We start from the raw sequence: 23,062 nt of genomic DNA, 5'->3' as shown, positions 1-23,062 counted from the left end.
ATAAAACTTATGGCACCTGTATCAATGTTTTATATTATGTAGGTATTCGCTCATGAACAACAAAGTAATTTTTACTTAATTATTAAAAACAACACAATTAGGTATGTCTGTAATTTCATCTTTCGATTTATTACATTTCCAAATAAAGATGATATTCTCGAATTAAAAAAGTTAGTACAATGATTTTTTTTTCAGTGTTTTTTTCAGAAACGAGGGGAGAAGTATTCTTAATTCTCTAGTGCCAACACTTGCCAAGCCACGTGTAATTTTTTTTTTCTGATGTGATGACTGCCAAGTGCTAACTTGGAGCGGTAAGTTGTTAAACCCTTTTACCTAATGGTAATTTTTTCTCGAGCAATGCAATACTGTTTACAAAAAGGTAGTCGTGGAGGGAATAACCAATGATAATATAATATTAAACGGGCATCGAGAATTCGGCCTGTAATACATTTTTCCGGTCTGTCCACCTGCCCGGCCGTTCGTACTGTGCGACGTGTGCGTTTACTATGGTATTTCTCAGAGTTGTATAAAAAAAACTACCTGAATAAAATAGCGTGCGGGATAAAGCGAAAATTAAGAAGAATAGACCTAGGTAAAAAAAAAATATATATAATAATATATTGAATATCGAAAACCCGTCGGCGTGATTTCCAAGGGGGGGGGGGGGTGAAATTTTGGAACACACAATATTATGTTTTTATTATTTTGAAGGTTTGATCGGGCAACGACTGACGGACTGCATCAATAATAATATTAAAAAAAAATGTATATATATATATATATAAAAAAAAAGACCGTCGAGCCGGCAATAAAAACCTTAATAACGTGCGGCGCGGCGGACCAACGTTGTTATTAAAGGGAGCCTGGCGGGTGGTGGTAGTCGGGTGGCGGCGGCAGTGGTGGGGAGAGTGTACCGGTGCGGTTGACGGCGGCCACAGCGATCCAAGACTCGCGTGGGACCAGCAACGTCCGCTGCCGCCAGCCGCCAGCCGCCGCCGTCCACCACGCGCGCGTTATCTACGCCGCCGTAGCGAATCTATTGTTTTGCCGCCGCCGCGCCGCCGCTAGTATGTGTACGTTAGACGCGATACCCTGTTGTGTTTAGCGCGAACTCTGTTACCCGTAGTCCGGTATTTTTGTTGTTTTCAAAAAAAAAAAAAAACACAATTTTCAAAATAATACAATATTGATAACAGCGTTAACATTACTGTTGATATTGTAAAATTACGTTATACTCGTGTTATTACGGTATTGAGTTTTTGGTTTTTTTGTTTTGTTTTTAATTATCAAAACATTAACGGCGTGTCCGACCATGAAGACTCAAGACTTCATCCCCTATCGCTGCACGAGACTGTCATAGTTTTATTTTTAATCATTCGAGGTTGCTTCTTTTGTTGCATAAACACTTCCGGTAAGTTTGTAATTTCGTTACTTACATAGGTTTAAGGGATGTGTGTGTGTGTGTACCTAAGTACTATATTAGTACTTAAAAAATAAACGCAAATAAATGTGGAAATGAAAATTATAAATCTGCATTTTCGAAATATATTTAATTTTCAATTTTTATTGTTTTATTTGTTATTCCTGTACGGTTTGTCAAAAAAAAAAAATGTTTAAAGCATTACGTAATATTATGTATTAAGTTACAATTCGATTGTTTTTCAATCTGCTGCTTCTCTTGAAAAAATTTAAATAAATTACTTTTTTTTTTCCCCTCGTATTTCACATATTATTATTCTTTGAAATTATATTGTTGACTAAGTTTTGTTTAAAAAAAAAATTACATTTTATTTTAAAAAGTATGTAATAAATTCTTTAGTGAGATTAAGAAATCTCTTCCTTAATGATGATCTCCTTAAGGTAATTTAAATAACAACACCATATCTTTGATGTTAAGTTATAGTTGTTGTGAAAAACTTTTTCTACTTACAATTCCTTACACTGATGCTGGTAAAAGAACAAAAACTATGATAGTACGAGGATCAGTTTATACTTTTTCGGATTAAATTATCAAGCATAGCAGGTAGTCAAATACGTGTTAAAAATAGAAATCTTATTTCACACCAATTGGCCATCATACTTTTGATATCAAACAAATCCGTACTTTTCAAAATTATCATTCACTTGAAAGAAAAAACATTACTTAAATTAAAAAACTTGAGATTTTATGTTTTTCATTTATTATCCGATTTATGTAAGCTTGCTATATTTTATGCATCTAAAATGTTTTGTTTTATTTAAATTAGTTTGTTTACACAAAACATAAATACATTTGCAGGGGAACAGTAAACAAATATTTAACTTGTTTTGCTGATACAAAAATATTTTGTACCTATCTAAATATTTGTTTTTTTTTCTAAATGTAATACAAACTATATACTGGCCAATGTTAGTATAATTTTTACTAAAATCATTGATTGGGTTATTATTACTCATTTATTACTCACATGTTTTTTGCCAATGATAAATTTATCCTACTTAGAAGTTGGTTTTTTTTTTATACAAACTAAAAAATGTATTACTGCGGTCATAATTCATAATATTTATTAAATCTTTTAAAGATCTTAATAATTTTACAACTCTAGTTTTTTCATAATTAGTATATTTATTATTTTATTAAAAAATTTTAAATTTAATGCTTAGTCAACAATTTTGTTAGTCTCATCAGGCAATGTGCGTAAGTGCTTCGTCCACTAGAATGCTATCGGCTGTTATATCCAATTGTACTTCAACATTATGAATAATAGATTTAGTTAAACGTAAGCACTTTGGCAGTTTGTCATCAGTACTCGAGATTATAACTTGTGTAGGTTGTTAAACACTTAAAACTACCTTACATATTATGGTAGTAACATTATCTAAGCAATAAAAAAGTGTGTACATATGTATGATATGTATATTCATTTATTTGTGGCACTTTTAACAAATACGTAATAATGTCTTCCTTTTCTTATTGTAAGTAAAAAATCGATAGGCTATGAGACTTATTATTGTGTTTTTTAAAGATTAGGTAAAACATGTAAGTATAATATATTAACAATAACATTAACTTAGCCATTAGTATTTTCTTACTGTTGGCTTCAAAATAACAACTCAAGATGTAATATTATTGAAATATATTATAATTATAGTAGCGACCAGTTTATTAGCAAAAAAAAAAATAGTTATGTACATAAATTAGTTATTTAAAAATGCGAAATCGTCTGTTGGAATTTTTATAATTAGATAACTAATAATATAATAATATTATAAATTTAAAAATAGTGAGATTTTAAAGTATTTATTCAGGAGTAACTTTAGTATATCAATAATTATTCAATTACTGAAATAATTGTACAAATTATTATTATGTTAAATAAATAAGATATTTGGTTTTTTTCTATGATAAAATTTTTATTGTAAATTGTGTCTCTACTAAGCGTCTCTTTAGGTTAAAATCCTCTGGTCATAGCTTTTAAGTCTCATTTGGGAGTATTCGATGTTTCCATTTTTAGTGGTTTCTTGACTAAGGGTTTTTAAGGGTATTTTCAACCCTGTTATCAAACCATATCTTCCCTAGAAACACCAAAATGTCGGTTGACTGACTGATTCTCCCATTTTCTTCTCGCTACAAGAAAGGTTACAGGATGCCATGGCTCATGTTTTTGGTTTATTTCGACACTCCTAGACTATCCTAATTAGGACAATTCGAATTATTACACGTCTAAGAGCTTGCTTTTGGATTAAAATATAAGTTTTTTAGGACTAATCAAAGTTCTGCAGGAGCGTCCTCAGAGTACTTTCGCTATACAGTTTAAGGAAGAATTTTGGGGACTGAATTTGCTGAACCAGTCTTTTAATAATTATCGTTATATTATTATGGTATTATAACATTTGTACAATACTTATGCCATAACATTACGTGCTTGTAAAGATTTATATTAATTTTTTTTTTCTCAGAAAAATGTATATTATTTTGTATGGTAGTAACTATTATTCATGAACTGTAAAAATTGTTATGTAATATTAATGTTTGTTATATCTTAGCTTAATTTATTTCTTTGACTAAGCCCAGTGGTTGTTTTTTCTTTGTAATATAATGTCATGAAAGTTTAATTCGTACCAAAGCCACTTGCCGAGCCTACTAACCACCATCGGTAGTTGGCTGTAGCTTGTAATAATTCATTTCTATATTTTGCTTTATTGAATATATAAAAAAACAATTTCATCAGTCAGATACTCTGCTAGTGGTTAAGCATAAGTGTATCCAGTATCAGTAAAATCTATGATATGTTTGCATTAAGTTTGGATAAATTTGTTTAGTCTTATCAAGTCTCTATACATTATTTCTTTGTGACTAATACAGTCTGTTAGAGTAAAAAAAATATTGGCAATATTTGACAAATCATATTTTAGTTTGCTATAGTAGTTTTGGCAGTGGACAATTAATTTATGAAAAATGGAATGACGCCTTGTAGAATGATTGGATTTTCATAATTTTTTTTGAGGAATATTTGAAAAAAAACAACTATATAATTAAACTATTAAACGTATACTTATAAAATAGATGTTTACAAGTCAGTAAAGGCACAATGCTATTGTGTTGATTTTTTTTTATATTATCAATTATCTCTGACTTGACAGTTCTATTAAAAAAATTAAGAATAACTTTTTCATGTTCAATTGATTTATTATCTTTGCATGACGTTATTTTTTTAGCTATGCTATCCATCATTACACCAATTATTTGGATAAAGAGCAAAAGTTAAATAAAAAAATTCGATTGTCTAACATGATTTTCTTGCCGTATCGTTTCGCATTAGTCTCAAAACACGAAAACGAACATATATTTAAAGATTTTTCACGAATAAAATATTTATTTCGACGGAAAATCGATTAGATATCTTGAATTCGAACACGGTTTTACACACTTTTACATTGTCAAATCAATATTATTATTATTATTATTATTATTATTATTATTTGTTTCTCGTTTATCGACAACGTGGTTTTCGCTGGAATTATGCGACTAACCAAATAAATAGTAAAAAACAATGATCAAAAGATAAGTGTGTACTTTGAGATATTTATGAAGGTTTTTTTTCGTGATCGAATCACGTTCACATTTATATTGCAATATTTTATTAGTACGCCGACAATGAATAGTCACTGTTTTGTGTCCTTAAAGAATTAATGTGAACATTTTTTGTCGATAGTGTATTTATTTGTTTTTGTTACTATTATTATTAATTACATAACCAAGCGGATACTGCGCTCTGGCGACGGATTATATACATTCTTGTTTGGTACACACAAAACGCAGCCAAGATTCGTGTTCGATAATAATATTCTATGTGGTAATACCATACAGATTAATAAATATACATATTTTAACCTATGGTAAAACACACGAGTTTCTGGTGACATTAAAAATAAATCGTACACATAATAATATTTTAATGATGAGAAAACGATTCGAATCGGCTTTCATTCATAAATAATCGTCACGCACCACCGCACAGCTGTTGTGGTGTCTAAAATATGTTTCTACTGTAACGAGTATTACTAGTACAATTATTATAATTCATACCTACTGCTATTTTTTATTTTAATTTTGGCACAATTTTCATGTAATTGGCGACAAAAAAATATGGATTCTTGTCAGCGCATTGGCGTGTTTACGACATTAATTAACACTTAAAAATGTGCTTTAGAGTTTAGAGATTTTTAAAGTATAATTATTCTATTCCGATACGTTTTTTTTTGTCAGAGATAAAAATATTTATTAACGGCTGTATGACGTTGTATACGAGTTATGCTATTGTCTGTTCACAATAGATCATAATATATTATTAGGTATATATAAATTTTGTGTATTGTTGTTTTCGGTATGTCATGGCTACAAAATATTGTGTTCGAAACGATAGTTTGAAGGAAATTATGTATTATGTACTCTTACTAAAAAAAAAAAAATAATAAAATTTTAAATATACCCTTAGGTTATGGTTAAGATTTTAATTATGGAAAACAGTTATATTTCTTCATAGATGTAGATTTTGCTATATTTTTAATACATTCTTTATTTTACGGACAAAAACTATTGTTACTAAAAAATCTACAAAATTTAAATACCGAGATAACATAATAGTTATAATTAATATAATTTAAGGAATATACCTAAAGGTGAACAACAATAATAATTAATATAACACCTAAAAGTCAAGACTTATTGTTTGAAACTAAAAATATAAGGTAAATATAAGTACAGAGACTACCCAAAGACATTAAAGTGGCGAGAACTAAAATGACACAAGTGAACTTTATACAATTATGATTCAGCGTCTCCATATTGACGATGTTCACTAATTATTTTCAATATCTTTTAAAAATTATTATAAAGGGAGAAAAAGTGTTCGCATTAATTATGTTGTGATCAAAAACTTGGTCTCGTAATAATTGTCACTTGTACCCTTTTGGATATCATCACAACAGTAGTAGAGAATAAAATACAATATTGTTTTACTAGTTTTTTTTTTTGTTGACATATTGACAATTGCGATATTGTAAATTAAAATTGTGACAGGTAATTTGATATAAAAGTTTTCTTTTTAACGCATTGAATGGATTAGAAACTGCGTCGTTTTTGTGTAAACCCAATAAATACCTATAACTTGACGAAACCGTCAAACTGTGTTGGTGTAGTATTACGCTCTGATCATATTTATTATTTTCTATTTTAGTTTCGTTTGTCAAAAATATAGGAAACGGATATTGTTTCTAGTTTTTGAATAGGTGTGAAAAAAAACGTGCATGGGGAAAGGATTATAGTCTGATGATAAAAACTTAGAATTTTTTTTGTATCATTATTATTAAATGTTTAACCACTGTTCGAATTTAAAAATAAAATGATTTGCTCATTTAATTTTTGCCATTGGAAAATTACATTTTTTACTAATCGAAACGTTTACCCTTCAATTTAACTTCATAGTCTTAACATAAAAAGCTACCAACAAATGTACTGATTTTGTTATTTTTATTGAACAGCTTCTAAATTAATATTCCTAAACATAATTAGGTATCAAAAATGTACATAACAAAATAATAATAATAATAATCAAAAATATTTATTTTACACCTATAAGGTACTGATCAAATTTTTTATATGAGTATAAAAAAAATTAACAACGAATTTAAATCACATTTTATCAAAGAGAAAATCAAAATAAAATGACGTTTTGTTTCATTATAAACAAATACTTTGTTCTCAGTTAGCATTGGATTTTCTACAATTTATTTTACTCAACCATTTATGACTAATTATTAAGCCATTTAAAAGTTTAAAAACAAATTAATTACTACTGTAAACTCTTCTGTTTTCATAAAAATTTAAATTTAAACTGTTGGCCTTGTATTATATATCAGAGAGTTATTTTATATTTTCCTTTAATCATATCTATATAGTTCTACTGACGAAGGCTCTATGGAAGATTGATCCAATTTCTATGATAGACCTGAAAGCAATAAAGAACCTTTCAACAAATTGTATAGAAATTCTAATTTTTTAATAGTTTCCCAACCAGAATTTGTATTGTTAAATTTACATTACAATCGTTTGTTTAGTAAAGTATAATGGTTTTCTTTGGGTTTTTTCTCACAATTTATTTGATACTACTTTTTATAAAAAAAATGGCTCGTTTGACTTCTCTATGATTGCTTTTTTTATGCGATGCTTAGGATATCTTAAGAAAATTTCGCCGAAGCGTTTGACAATGATTTAATCACTTTAAAATGTATATACGCCCCTTGACACTTTGCCAACCGAATTTCTTAAAGTGATCGTTTTTGCTGTGCTTGGTTTTTACTTTACCAATTATTATTTTATTGTTTTTATTTTGATGCCCTTTGGTTTAAATATTTAAAGATAGGTGTATTTAAATAGCAAAATGGTTGAGGGAAGTTTACACTATTTACACTAGTAATTTTTTAGAGTTTTCTCTTGTGACACTGGCCGTAATATGAAAAAGTCGGCAAAATATATATTCGTTGGTCCAAAAACAAAAAATAAAAGACATAATAGTAAAACAAAATGTTTTCTTAGGCTTTGCATCGAGGCTAAAATTAAAACTTAACAGCTTAAAGTAATGGTGTCACCGAGGCGGCATAGGACACAGTTTAATGGGAGATTATTAACGGTAATAAAATTGATGTATTATATCTAAGTACTAAATATGTTATGCACATGGGTCAGCTGCAGTGGTCTTCTAATTGTTGGATACGGTGTTACTATTGTTTCAAACGAAGTCGGTGAACTCATTACTGGCAATATAATAAAAAATATTCGTTGGCCGCTCGTTCTATTGGTATTATGATTATTTAATTTGTTTTTTTTTAATGTTCTATGTACTTATATAATTTCTCAGCCGACTGCTGGTACGGTTCATTAATTATTAATAAAGCGTATTATTTCTATGTATCATTTTTTTTTTTTTTTGTAATTATTATAATTATAATAGTATTTCATAATATGCACAAGGTGAATTGGTCAATTGGCTGTTTTGAACGTTAGTTAAAAAAACCGATCCCAAGTATTAGATGCATTTTGAGAACTTATAATAGCGTATAATTGCTATGCCATTGTGTGTGTGTGTGGTTTGATTGCAATAATAATACAATTATACTGTGTTAATAGAGTTTTATTGCTTTTGAATTAACCAATACATATAAGTATACTCTATCGGAGGTCAAATTCATCATTGATCTTATTATAAAATTTCGTGGCGCCGACTACAATAGTAAAAACACAATAATAAAATTACATCAGTTCATCATCGCCTCAGCGTGTGTTTGAAATTAATCGTGTCATGTTGTCAGCTGTATAATTGCCGTTATGGGCCAATTTTAAATCTCACGGGATAGCTAAAAAAAAAAATGTGTGGTATGTTTTTGTTTACAGAAAATCGTAGGAGTGTGAATGATAACATTAATTTCTGAGCTAGTTAATCGCGCTGAGCCACCAAATAATCCTCTGAAGGCCAAATAAAAAAAACATGTTTTATCTAACGTTTGTTTGAAACCAGCCATTTACGTGTACACAACGTGTTATACTGTTTAGAATAAGAATAGGGGTATCGATAAGGTATAAGCGGCTCGTTTTGAAGATATTAGCATTGAGTTTTTAGCATACGTGGTTAAGTCGGGAACATAAAAAAATACACATTATATATTAACAAGATTTTTACTTGGGTATTTTTTTTAGCTAGGTAGTTGTTTATAAAATATATATTGTACATTTTTTGTTCTGTATAGAATAACTAAACATTTCACGAATAATTCTTAGACCAGATTTCAGTTCAGCAAAGAAAATATAATAAAAAACTCTTGTTTGAAATAAATTTTAGAAAATCATTCATACTTACAAAATTCCACAAAATCGTGTTTTTTTTATAACTGGAGGCGATAACTAGTGCTAGATAAAATCTGAGGCCAAATTTGGATACAACGAAAAAACTATGTGTAATTTTGTTATTGTTCCAAAAAATGTAAATCGTTGTTGTAGTGTTATTTCTGTTTTTAAATAATAACAAATCAAAGGCTAATTAATTATTAAATATATGGTTGACAATGTGTCGATGTATAACAACGTACTCTTTCGCCTTCGGTAGTTTACTTACTTTTTTTTTTTTTTTTATTAATGGTAAAGGCTTCAGTTACAGGATTATTAGCCTAGAAGTTAATGTACAATAAATTTAGGAATTAGAATAACATGATATTTATAGTTTATGGCTTATATTTACATTGTGAAAAAATTTGATGATGTAGTGGTGTTTTCTTCTTTGAATGCTTGGTGAAGTGTGAGAGGATTGTTGAGTTTCTTTCGTGCTTCTCTATATTTTGGGCAGTTGATGATTATGTGTTCTATCGATAATATTTGCATAGATTCTTGGCATAGGGGTTTGAGATTGATGAGAGGGCGCTCATAGAGTTACTGATAATGATGCTGTTGCTTTCGGTATTTGAAGATGTGATGATTTTTAGGGCTGAGTAGATAGCATAAGTTTCCGCTGTATATATGCTAGAAGAGGGCGGTAGTTGAAAAAGGTGATTTTCCTGTTTTGTGATTACTGAGAAACCCACGCCATTTATATTTTTAGAGGCATCAGTGTATAATTGCGTATATTCCGGAAATTGTTGAGATATTATTTCATTGAAATAACTGCGTATAATTGAGCTGTCAAGACTGTGTTTGCAGTATTCTGTCAGTTGAGTGTTGATGGAAGGCGACCAGAGCCAAGGAGGTAGAGAAGGCCTGATTTTACTTACTTTATATCTAGTGTTTCCCAGACTCGATAATGTGGATTTATACAATATAGGTTTGACATTTAGTATATTCTTAATTCAAAACCTTCCAACAGTTAATTACTTATAAAAATATATTTAAGTTTCTTCATAGATTCACCATGTGTTCAAACCGAATAACAGTTCAATTTGTTAACGTGGTTTAATGTTTTTCGGCAAAAATTGAAAAGATATGATTTTTATGAACGATGTATCATACTTATGTTAAACAACCGTTTTAGCTGTAGGTTTGATAAGGTAAACATGACTAAAAAAAAGATAAGTCACGTTGCATGAATACTAATGTGTGTTCTACAAAATGGCTTTCACGGGCGGTCTTGTATTTTTTAACGGGAACAAGCCGACTATATTGTTATGTTTAAATAATCAATACACAAGTCGTTGACATATTATCTGTGTGTCACGCACAACACGCCGTTAAATATTATTTATTATAATGTATGTATAATATATATATATATTTTTTTTCTTATGTTAATAAGCTTCATAATATGTTTGTATTATCATTTAAGTGATTCATTTTATTGATAAAACTTGATGTAAAGCTTAAGTTGATAAAGTCATATATTATTAACAGAGAAGAGACACCTGTATAGATACTTAAATAGCCGTTAGCAACTTTAACAGCGCAGTTATTTCGTTTTTATTTTAGCGCATAAATCATGTCTCAGAGAAGATCCTTAAAAGCAATATAGAACAATTTTAGCGTTAAAAGTACAAAAAAAGGTACAACTACAAAAAAATAAAAGATGTTATCTACATTTTTGACATTTGAGAGATTTTCGATAAAGTTATTAAAACTAAGTTACAAGACTACAGTTTTAAAATGGATTACTTTAATTTTTTTTTACGTTTTGATGATATCCCTATTGTTGTTGTTCTTAACATATTAATTATAAAATTTCATTTTTTTAAATAGGAATCCATTGGCATACTCTTTACAGTGTATTAGTTAGGGTTCGTTATGAAATATATGAATATATAATCAGCTATTGAAGTGCGTGTAAATAATTATTGTTTTTGTACAATTATTTTTATATTCGAGTGGCTCTTAATATGATTAGATTAATATTCTGTAATGACTGATCGTAGACATGGGTTAGCAGTTTTTTTTTGACAATACAAATATTATGCTAATATATTATATTCTAAGTACAAATGTTATCCGGCCAACTGCTATCTATGGATTGACTTGATTTCACCAAAACAACAACATACTTTGAGAAATCCGTTAGCTTATACTCGGAAACAATTTTCTTAATCAACGTGTCATAATAACGAGTCACCGTGCAATTTGGAAAATTTCCAATTCCAGATCGGTCACACATCGTCATTGAGTAAAACAACAGCGTATGTGCCCAAGATAGCAAAGTATAAAATTAACATTTAAAAAATGTCGTGAAGATGTTTTACTACCTATATTTTATTTTCTGCTGCGTTTGGGCACTTCAGCGTATTCTTACACTTGGATAGGTCTTGAAAAAAAGTTCACTAATATTTGTTTTTACATGTTTTTTTTATTAATATTCAAACATCAGTAAACATTTGCCCGTTTTTTTTATGGCGGCCGTGTTTTTTTTTTTTGGTATTTCTTTTTTTGTAGACTATGGGTACTTACTGAACAGTAATGCAATGCTGCCGTTTTTTGTTTTTGTTTATACAATTGTGTTAAGTGTTGTGTTTTGCCGATCCGTGTCGACGATGATATCTCTGTTTTTGGTCTTAACGCCGGAAACCATCTTTGACATTAGCCAGACTAGGTATGCTACTTTGATATGTATATATTGTGGTCGTCGCCCACTTTGATACGGACCGTCGACTTTGGGCGAACAAATTACAACTCACCGTTGCTAGTAGTAGTAGTATGAATTTAATATATATATATATATATATATATATATTATACTATAGCTGTTGGTATACTATTTTTTATTATAATGTATATATATTTTTTTCCTCCTTCGTATTACGCCAATTGAGATAAATGATACGCAATGCTGTCTTCTTTTATTTTATTATTTATCTGTAAAATGCGTACGCCACAATGACTGGGAATGGGTTACAGCCGCAGTCACAATAACAGCTAATTTTATAACGTTAAATAATATTATAATTTATGCAAATCGTATACCTGTGACATCGTTGTAGGTATTGGTGATTAGTAATCCATTCATCTGGCTGTCGTATAATTTATGTGTCAATACAAACGTAAATATTATTATTGTCAAAAAAAAAGAAAAACCCGCTGTAAAAAGTTGTGTAACTTCGGAACGTTTATAAATCTTAAACGTCATTCACTGCCTTTTCCGATATCGATAATTATTATTATTTTTTGGTCTGACATTAGTAAATTCACCGTCAAACTTATTTACAAGATGTTTGAATTATATAATTACTTTTGCTTTTATGTACGGGTTTACCCGTTGGAAATTTAAAAAAGGAGTGTCATTTGCATGGGCGGACAGTGGATAGGGTAGGCCGTAAGCTACTATATAGAAATTCCTCAAATTGATGCCTCCGTATATAGAAATGACTCCGATGATTAATGTACTTAACAATATTTAAATACTAACTGCAGCTCACAGCTAGAATTAACTGAAACGTAAAAATCACTATTGTAAAACCAACATTTTCTTACCTGTAATCAACGTTTTCGATTTCAAAACATCATTTATCATTTTTTTTTTAAAGTATATTTTAGGGATACAACCTTATTTCAAGAATTTTGCATGTATACATGAATATTTCGTAGAAAAGTTTATGAAGTCAGATTTTTATTACTATGGCTTTTTCTGACAAAAATTGATAAAAAAAATGTTTGTTATAGTAGATTTATGCAAAATTGAAAACCCTAATGAGCATAACAATGTGCATATTTTATGTTTTGTTTGAAATTGCATATTATTTAAAGCTTTTTACTAAGTGTATGCAAATCTGGACGACACTGTTTATATTATATTAACGTTCAACTAGGTGTACATATTTTGTTATATTCAAGGTAAACGAGATTCCTTTGTCTGTTGCGATTTCCAAGATTATGTGGCCTGTTTCTAATAATATTACCTATGAACAACGCTACTGATTGAACACATAAAACAGGGTAGTTTTTTACCGTAAAAAACGGTGCGTTGGGTAAAGGGTAAAGGCAATGGAAACAATATTCGTGACTAGCCATAATACGATTATGGCTGCTCCCACCAGTTTGGCTTAGCATTTAAATAGTGTTTATGCTATAGTTTAATATTCTTAAATTATACTAATTTAAAATGGTAGTAATATTATGTTTTGTTTAACTATGTAATCAAAGTTAATTAAAATAATGGTTTTTTTAACGATTACTGATTACAACATGATATGTTTTGTAATGGACGGCTTCAAAACTTATCGCGTAAACTGTAGCCGTCTGCCCACTGATCGTTTTAAAATCAGCGTCTTTTTTTAATAGTATTGATTTGACTTAAAAAATTGATTTAGCCAAAATCCAAAACGAAATTCACAGAATCTTAAAAATATATTATGAGAAAATTAAAAACGTAAATTATACTGAATTAGCCGTCGATTAATAATAAAAACATATTACATGTATATTTTTTTTAATACGACATGTTAGTCTTTGAAATTTGATAATATTTTAGTAGTGTACGATAAAGGTAAAAAATTTGTTTTTCATTTTATGACATCACACCCTGTTCACTATCATATTCAATAAACAAACAAATAGGACGTTACAAATTGGTGTGATTAAATTTTCCTCAATAATAACAATTGTTGATATAAACCGGATAATACGGTTGTGTCCAGTATACCCAGTCTTCCCCTTCTTACATACTCAGAAATGTATCCAAATTTTAGTATAAATATTTGAAAAAATATGTATATTAGTAATTCAGTTAAAATTTAAAATTATTTTTATAGTTTGATGGATGAGCTCAATAAATTAATTGTACAATAGTGGATTATTTTATACAATAAATTGGGTAATTAAGGTAAATTAAAAAAAATTGGGCTAGTAAAATTATTATATATATTTCTTTAATATTACTAATAAAGATAAAATATTAACATCTTATGATAACTATTATTATTTGGTTATATTTTATGCATTCAAATTCACTCCATTTGTTGATAATATTGACCTTGCGTAGATAAAAATATGTTGAGATTTTCCTTTTTATTAATATCCCGGGCTAACGATACAGACACATTGCAACTTGCCTAGCTCGTTTGAATTTTTTTGAATTTAAGTGGGTATCTTTGTCTCATGGACAAATTTTTAAAACATTTTTTCAGGCGATTACTTGCAATGACTCCTGCCGGCCGTTAACGTCGTTACCCAACCGAACCACCCCAGACATGGACGTTATTTCGTCAAAGCCGCCAGTGCTGTTGGAAAACTCAACCCTTGGCCGGAATGAGCCAAAGACTTTGTCGTTCAGCACAACGTCGGAACTCGACGCCAACGGCTTCCCGACGAACCGAACCTTGTCGTCGCCAACGTCTCCCATTGAAAAACCACGAATATCCATCCCGAGCCCGTCGTACGACAGGAATCCGGATTACCTGCCCAAGTCCTGGTACGCTCAGAGTTACAGGAGAAACAGCAGTTCGTCGTTTGGCGACTCGCCCACGTTTCACACTTCCTCGCCCCTCACCGCCTCTCCGCTGTCAACGCATTTGGCCGACAACGGTTCCAACACGTTAACCAACGGATCGAAACACACAGCCGCCGATCACCTGACCAAAGTATGTGTTTAATATGCTTAGTGTGTATCTGATCTTGTTTTTTTTTTTATAGAAATGCAATTAATAGAAAATAACTAGATAAACAAACTTGTTTCACAAAAATTACATTTCTACCAAAAAAAAAACCTACTCGTTTCTGAAATATTGAATATAAATTTAATCTAAGGGCACCAATGAATTGAGAATAACCCAAAATTATGTGTTACATGTCATAGGTTGATTTTGGTAACATGCTGGTCACTCGGTGGCCATCAAGTGGACGCATTTGTGGCCGGATACCAAAAAATCGTGTTACATATCAATTCAACAAAATTTTTGCTCCCGATTTCAAATCTGGATTAATTTTTTAATATATATATATATATATACTTTAAAATGGCTCTTATTAGGGTTTTTTTTTAATTTCTATAAGTGCGTCTTTTTGCCTCTGTGCCTAATGCCTTCCATTTTTTCACCTTCAATTGGGTTTTTATCGACTTTTAGTCATCACAATGTAGCATAACTACTGTATGATTAATCTGTTTATTTTATTTTATGTAGAACCAGTACAACAAAGAAAACATACACCAACTGGAGCAAAATCAGTTCTTACATTTGGAAGAAGTATTAAACATGTGCAGCGATTACGAAAAACAAATACAGACAGAACGTTTAAACAAACCCCAACAAAATAGGTAAAGCTTACCGATGTATTCGATTCAACGGGCTACCAAGAAATAATTGGCTTTCAATCTAAACGTATCATTTTGTAATAAATCTGGTTTATTTTTTGTACATGTGATATTTTGTTTTATGTTAAAGGATTAAAACAAACGGATCTCTGCCTCGAGACAAAAAGCTTGGTTCTACCCCCGATGGTTCACCTGTGAGCCCATGGTATGTTTTTTTTGTATTACTACCTAACTGTTGTTGATAAGTCACATAAAACAATTTTTAATCTATTTTTTTTCTAATTACAGCTCACCATTTCACAGGCAGAGTCCAGATTTTTTGGAAAACCCAACGTCTCCTTCGACTCTGAGTGACAGCGTGTTCCTAGAAAGTAATTTCATACCCGGCAGTCCGAGAACCAGGATTAGGACTATTCCGTCTCCGATCGAACATTACAGGTATAATTATTGTAGCTGATTAATACAATAGCATTAGAAAAATATAATTTTAGCTTCGATGTGGAAAGGTAATGTTTTTATTTTTAATAAGAAATCTATAGTGACATATTTTTTTTAAGTTAAATGTTGGAATGTGATTTATTATCTACAACATTATTTATACTTATATTGAATAGTTTCTACCATTTATAATTTCGCTTAAAAGCATATATTTTGTCACTTTCAGTTATAATAATTCCACAAGACATCTGACACCTCCTCACTCCACTTAGTTGGCTTTTATTTTTTGTCAATGTTATTCATAAGCAATATATTTTTTGTCTAGGGATTATGATACATTAGATGATTTTTCGAGCTTAACAATAAAAAGAACCAGAAGAACAAATAGAGAAGCCAATGGCCATTCAGACATTGTTAAGCGTTCCCCCATAAGGACCATCAACAACTCTGAAAGCAATAGTTCCAAAAATCACTTGGAAAATTCAAATGGCCATAAAAACTCAATAAACAATTCACAGGAGATTAACGATAAAACAGTAATTTCAAGTAGCTGTTTAAATAATTTACAGAACGGGTGTGCACCTACTAAGAACGGCGATAACCATTCAATAAATACCGATAAGTGCGATACACTGTCTACCACTTATAAAATACTGACTAATAATGTGGCCGATATTAAAAAAAACGAGCTGTTGAGTCAAAAGTACATTTTTCCTCCTACTGATTGGCACGCATCTCTGTATGCAGATCCAAAAATGTCAACCAAAAAAGACATTGTTCAATTGAAAAACGAACAAAGTACGCTATTAGTTGAGCTGTCTAAACTAAAATCAAAATTAGTCGATTTACATCTTCAGAAAGAGGAAATCAACAGAGAAGTAAGTTATTTGAAAATTATAATTTGCATTAACCACAGAGAATTTAATTATTAAAGTTTAAATCTATAGTTGATCATGGAACGTGCCCTGCTGGATGGTGAATTGAAATCCGAAATGGAAATGAGCCGAGAAGAAGAGAAGAAACTTTTTAAAATAAGAGAAACAATTAGAGAATGCGACTCTCAAATGGAAAATTGTACTCAAAAACAATTGGAACGACAATCGTTGAGTAAAGAACAACTTGGCAGTCACCAGTCGGTGTTGGACAAGTAACTATTATTTTTTTTTGTATTATTTAATAATACTATCCTTTATGTATTTATATATTATATAACTTAACTTTTGTAATTTTTCTATAGATTAAAAAACCAACTACAAATCATTTCTGATGAAGATTTACGGCTCGAAATATATGATTCTATTGAGAAACAATCTGATTTATTAGAAACCGAACATAAAGTAATTCATCATTAGTTAATAGTTAAATTTTTTTGCCTTGGGTATCTAAGAGAACGCTACATCGCTCATTTCTAAGGAGCAAAGTATAGACAATTTTTTGCAAAATTTTAATTTAAAAGTTAAACTGCAATGTATAATTATAAGTTCAGTAGGACTTTTTTGGTAATTAATTGTTTTTTTTTTTGACTATCCTACACAGCGATTAAAAAAAAAATGTCACCTAAATATATTGCGTTTTAATTGGTCCATAGTGATTTTATAGCTAAAACATCTATTATCAAATCAAATGATAACAATATTTTGGAAACTTTGAGAATATGTCATATCCAATTTTGAAAATAATGTAAATAAAAGTTATAGTTATATAAAAAAAGTAAAATAATGTAATTTTAAATGTTAAATATTAGGTTTATCTAAAAAATGATATGACATAGTCTCCAAAGTGTTGTCACCTTTCATCTTTGTTGTGGGTATTTTTGTTCTAAAATTATCACTTAGCGAGTAAAACGCATTCTGTGTAGCCGTGTAGGTATGTTTTACCGCTAAAAAATTAAGTTTATAGCATCTTCTTAACAATCGATTTCATTTGCATTGAATTCAGTAAATGAGCAAAACGGTTCTTTTTTACTGTCCACAAAAGTACTAGTGCAATGTTTTTAAATGTATAGTTGGCAGACTAAGTTCTTAAATTGTGTAATGTAAACAATATTTTATTAGACAAGAATGAAAAGTACAATATTGTGTGAGATGAGCGTATTTTAAGTAGTTTCATCTGAACATTTAGATAGGTTCTTCAATCAATGATAAAAATTTTTTTTTCTATTTGTAGTTGTACGAAGATATAGAGTTTAGTCTCTTGGAAGAAGAAGCGGGTTGGCTGACAAAACGCGAAGAACTTCACAGGGAACACAGCGCTTTGGTAGCTTTGTATAACGAACGGATTGCAAGATTGGAATCATTAAGAGCTCAGTTGGAACAAATCAGCCGGAACGCATCCGACGAATGTATCGCTATTCAAGGAGACATTAACTCTTGCCTTCTTTCTATACAACAGGTATAGGCCAAAGTCCTTACGTCGATGGTTGTTTGATTATAATTTGTAAAATTATATTTACAACGTTTTCGGTTTAATAGGGCCACAAGAGACTGGATGATATAAACAGCTCTTTGGAAATGTTAGAAAAATCTTATCAGACTTCGACCTCAAATGAAGTAATCATTGCATTTTTTAAAATAAATTATTGATATTTTGCTTAGTTTGATTTTAATTTCCACTTTATTATTAATCTCATTCAAGGAGTTAGAAAAAGCGACGGAGAAACAATCGCAAGAGGATCTGGACAGGATTTCGAAAATAACTTTGGACACTCCTCTGTTGGAACTGAACAACGTTTTGATGGGCCGACGTACGTTGGCTTCATTGCAAGAAATCGAAAAAAACAGGCAAATTCATTTGGCAAAGCAAGGTTGGTGCAATCTTTATGTGTTCTGCCTCGTATTCAATGTTTAAATGTATTATTCTAATGTGTATGTTTGTGTGCAGGAAGTATAGTCATCGAAGAAGCCAGGAAAAGAGTAAAGGAGCTGAAGCAGAAAGTTCAAAACGAAGTGATCGCTCAATGGGAAGACGAACAGATCAAACAGAGAAATTTAAATCACAATTCGTTGAACAGTATTGCCAGCGAGGATTACAGTAACACAGAATCCAGTGAATTGATTACCACCAGGTGAGAATCTTACTATTAATAGTAGTTTGTATAATTATAGTACTTTAATGAAAATAATAATATTGACTCAACTGGCATTTTATTTTACAGCGTCTGCAGTAACTACAGTGAAGTCACCGGTCTGGACAGCATGTCGGCTAGTCAAATAAACATCAGTGATACTTTAGCTGTCGGGGTAATTAATGTTGTCTGCTTTGTAAATGTTAGCCTTTAAAAAAGCTGTTATGTAAATTTGTGTTTTTATTTATTAATTAGCATGAAGATGGTAAAAAGACTGATCTTGAAAATCGAGCATTATCGAACGCATCATTTACTTCCAGTGATGATGTGATTGGAAGCGTTTGTTTTAGGAACAAATCCGATAATGTGACCAAAGTAAGTTTTAAAAAATGTTGTTTTAAACAATTTCGAATCAGACTGATTTATTTGTCGTTCACAGAGACCGCTGACGAGGTATTTACCGGTTCGCAACGGTGAACTCGATCTAAGAGCACACATCGAGTCGGCTGGACATCAAATTGACGCCTGTACGCACATTGAAATCAACAATTTCTCGTGTCGTGGCTACCTTAGTAAACTTTCGGTCAGATTTCATCGCTACAGTTGGAAAAAGCGATGGTTTGTGTTCGATCGTATCAAACACACCTTGTCGTATTACGCCGATCGCCAGGAGAAAAAACTACGATCTGTCACTTACTTTCAAGTAACTTTTTTTGCCTTCTTTCGCCATTACCTTCCACGTTAAACAAAAAGTAATCGATAATATTGTATTAAATATAATTTCAACAGGCAATCCAAGAAGTGTATGTTGACCACATGAACAGCTGCAAATCACCAAATCCCAGGCAGACATTCATTGTAAAAACTAAGGAACGGAGGTATTGCCTATTAGCGCCTACGTCGCAAGCCGTTCGCATTTGGGTCGACGTCATATTTACTGGCGCCGAGGGTTACCAAGAATTTACAAAAGTTTAGACACGTCTTCGTTTCACTGTTTATTTTTTTAACTTAACTTTATATTTATTTTCCTTCCCCTTATAACTATTTTTTTTCTCGGAAATTTAAACGCCATGTTACACTTGACATGCCTATGGCCTGATAAACTATTATTTAAAACTAAATTTCAGTTTAAAAGCTAGTTTAAATAGTTTATTTAAATAGCTTTTAATGATTTTTTACTCAACATATATATTATGTCTTGGTGCAAAGTATATACATTTTTTTTCTTATAGAATTTTAAACATTTTTCTCATACTAAAAGTTTAAATTCTGAATTAACGTATTAAATTTGAATACTATAGAAAGCTAACCAAATAACTTGTAAATTTTTTATTATATACTAATGTAATCATTTTAAAATATGTAATATGATTGTTGTTTGTATAGAAAACAAATCTGGAAACAAGTTGTAGTAATTGCATTATCATTTTTAATTTTTTTTTTTAGATGGTTAGTTTTATATTAATTTTTTTATTATCATCGAACGCTTTACGTGTAAAAAAAACCTATTAGCACTTAGTATTTGTCTCGGCACAATTATTATTGTATTAACACATCAGTAAATGTGTAAAATATCATTGCACTGCTAAACTAGAACCAAACAGTATTTGGTTTGTTATCCTATTTACATAATGTTCATATAGTTAAGTTGTAATTAAAGTGTAAAATAATTAAACGACAATATTAATTAAAACTCATAGACTGACTTTGTTTAACATTACCCGAGCTAATTTCTTCTTTATTTTTGTATTAGAAAGTATACATAACGCAGGTTTTTGATGGCATTGTATGATTATTTAAGAATTTATTACTTTATGGATATTTTGTATTGCTAAAGCGACACAATGTTTTTACTAAAATGTATTTTTTGACTTGTATAAATATTATTTATTGAAAACATTGTGTTGTCATAGGTATAATGAAAAATTATAATTTAAAAATGCCAAATAATCTAGACAATATTTTTTGAGGAAAAATAATTTCTTAAACCACGTAATTTTATTTATTGTTACATTTTTATTTATTAAAATTTAAAAACATTATAGTACCAGAAATGTGTGTAGTTAACTACAGAATTTCTCTTTAATTTAAAAAAAATCAAATTTATTATTGAAGTAATAGTTTTTTTTTTTAATTAAAAAAAACATTTATAATAGTTATTCTAATTTGTAATGTCATCCAGAATCTGCATTTTGTACATATTATATTTTAAAATGTAGTTACCTTTGAGCTCACCTTTTATGTGACAGCCTTATTAAGTTAATATTTTATATTACAATAGTTTTTTTACCATTTACTTTTTAATATTAGTTTCTGTCAAGTATACAATCATTGTGTTCGAATCACATGGGAACGTCATATAAGAATACCTGTCAGATCCCATATTTTTTTATTACCGTTTTATATAAAAAAAAAAAGGATCAGTAAAGTAATGTTTATTATGTGATAGGGCTTTTTAATTTCTTTGATGTAATATTCCGTTTGCATGTTGCATAGTTAATTTTACAAGACGTGTTCAATATAATATTATGATTGGTTAGTTATAGTTAAAACGCTATTAAGTTTTGTATTTTTTACTGAAATCGTTAATTTTTCTTAATGGCTTAAACCAATAACAAATTATATTGTTAACAAAAATCACCTAAATGTAAATGTGCACAGTAAAATATATATATATATGCTAGGCTTAACACTTATAAAATTTTGCGCGTGCATGTTGGTGTTTTTTATTTTGTTACATTGACTTTAAGTATTATTGTATGTAGTCACGCATTTGCACTATATTATATTAAATGATGAGACATAACTATTTTGGTTTTTATTAGATTTTTAATATTTTACATCTAAACCGTTACATTAGTGTAAATTGTAACTATTAACGATTATATTGAATAAAGCTAAACCAAAAAAGTGCCCTACGCGGCCATTGCACAATTTAAAATGAATGGTATTTTTTTTTCTCAACATTACATTATGGATAAACGTCTGTCATTTGTTTGTTTCGGTTAAATAAAGACATTTTTCACCAAGGGTTGGATAATTTTTGGTCGATTTGACTCGGATAAATGTCACAACGAGCTCATTGAAATTTATATTTTAAGGTAAAGCGATTTATGTATGCCAGTATTTAATATAACGGTTTGCGTCGTTTTGTATCAATAAATATTTTGTCCTTGGAAAATATTTGTAATTGGCTATTAATTTGAATAAAAAGTTACTTTTTCTTAAGCTACTTTATTAAATCAAATTCTACGACATCTAAAAATCAGTCGTAAAACCTATAATGAGTCTATAAAATTCAACGTTTTATAATTTCGGTTCAAAGTCTCCAATAAAATATTTTATCATAATATTGACACAGAACCTTTATTGTGACATGAAAGAGTAAAAAAACAGTTTAGTTCAACATTAAAATTATTTGAAGTATATATATCTTAAACTAAAGTGATGAAAATATAAAAATGTATATAATATAATGTATGGCATAAATTTGATATTCTAACTACATCATTGTTAATAAATGTCATCGATAAAAAATAGCCTGTGAATTATATGTGTCACTGTGAATAAGCTTTGATAACAAAAGAACATTAATGACGTTATATTATAAAAAATCTGGTGGTATTTTATTTAAAACCGATTACTAAACTAGCTATATAAGTATATGTGCTGGTTTGAATTTACATGTTAAAAAATGTGAAATTATTTTGTTTTGTCACCTCGTTTGTTTGCCGTGGTTATGCAAAAACGAGTAAAAACATAATTTCAATCAAAATTTATCTTAAAGTACACATTGTAAACACAAATAAAA

The 23,062-nt window shown here is 29.7% G+C and overlaps 1 protein-coding gene across 2 annotated transcripts; it reads left to right on the top strand.

Moving 5' to 3' along the window:
* The first annotated feature begins 233 nt into the window (after nt 1-233).
* Nucleotides 234-21,179, top strand: LOC126836393 (pleckstrin homology-like domain family B member 1). 2 transcript variants are annotated; one of them, XM_050569736.1, is made up of 16 exons: nt 234-311; nt 14,626-15,078; nt 15,619-15,752; nt 15,880-15,954; nt 16,038-16,187; nt 16,513-17,065; nt 17,135-17,334; nt 17,425-17,524; nt 18,354-18,578; nt 18,659-18,736; nt 18,822-18,990; nt 19,068-19,251; nt 19,342-19,426; nt 19,507-19,626; nt 19,691-19,954; nt 20,041-21,179. In XM_050569736.1, exons 2-16 carry the CDS (start codon nt 14,689-14,691, stop codon nt 20,224-20,226), a joined length of 2,913 nt encoding a protein of 970 aa, XP_050425693.1. In that variant the 5' UTR covers nt 234-311; nt 14,626-14,688; the 3' UTR covers nt 20,227-21,179. The 2 variants fall into 2 exon arrangements, with proteins under 2 accessions (XP_050425693.1, XP_050425692.1); XM_050569735.1 differs by lacking the exon at nt 234-311 and adding an exon at nt 1,073-1,411.
* The last annotated feature ends 1,883 nt before the right edge of the window (nt 21,180-23,062 follow it).

The sequence above is a fragment of the Adelges cooleyi genome, unplaced genomic scaffold, assembly GCF_023614345.1.
Source record: "Adelges cooleyi isolate 19-005CV unplaced genomic scaffold, UGA_ACOO_1.1 ACOO_flye_CR_arks_rails_tigmint_CR_PRNA_247, whole genome shotgun sequence".
Taxonomy (NCBI): Eukaryota; Metazoa; Arthropoda; class Insecta; order Hemiptera; family Adelgidae; genus Adelges; species Adelges cooleyi.
The sequence above is the reverse complement of the archived record's forward strand: the minus strand, read 5'-3'. Positions and strand labels throughout refer to the sequence as shown.

What these genes read in the sequence shown, in the direction of transcription:
- LOC126836393 (XM_050569736.1), top strand. Translation starts at nt 14,689, where the DNA reads ATGGACGTTATTTCGTCAAAGCCGCCAGTGCTGTTGGAAAACTCAACC. An exon ending in TCTCCGATCGAACATTACAG is followed by an intron (nt 16,188 to 16,512) that starts GTATAATTATTG and finishes TTTTTTGTCTAG; the next exon opens with GGATTATGATACATTAGATG. An exon ending in CACCAGTCGGTGTTGGACAA is followed by an intron (nt 17,335 to 17,424) that starts GTAACTATTATT and finishes ATTTTTCTATAG; the next exon opens with ATTAAAAAACCAACTACAAA.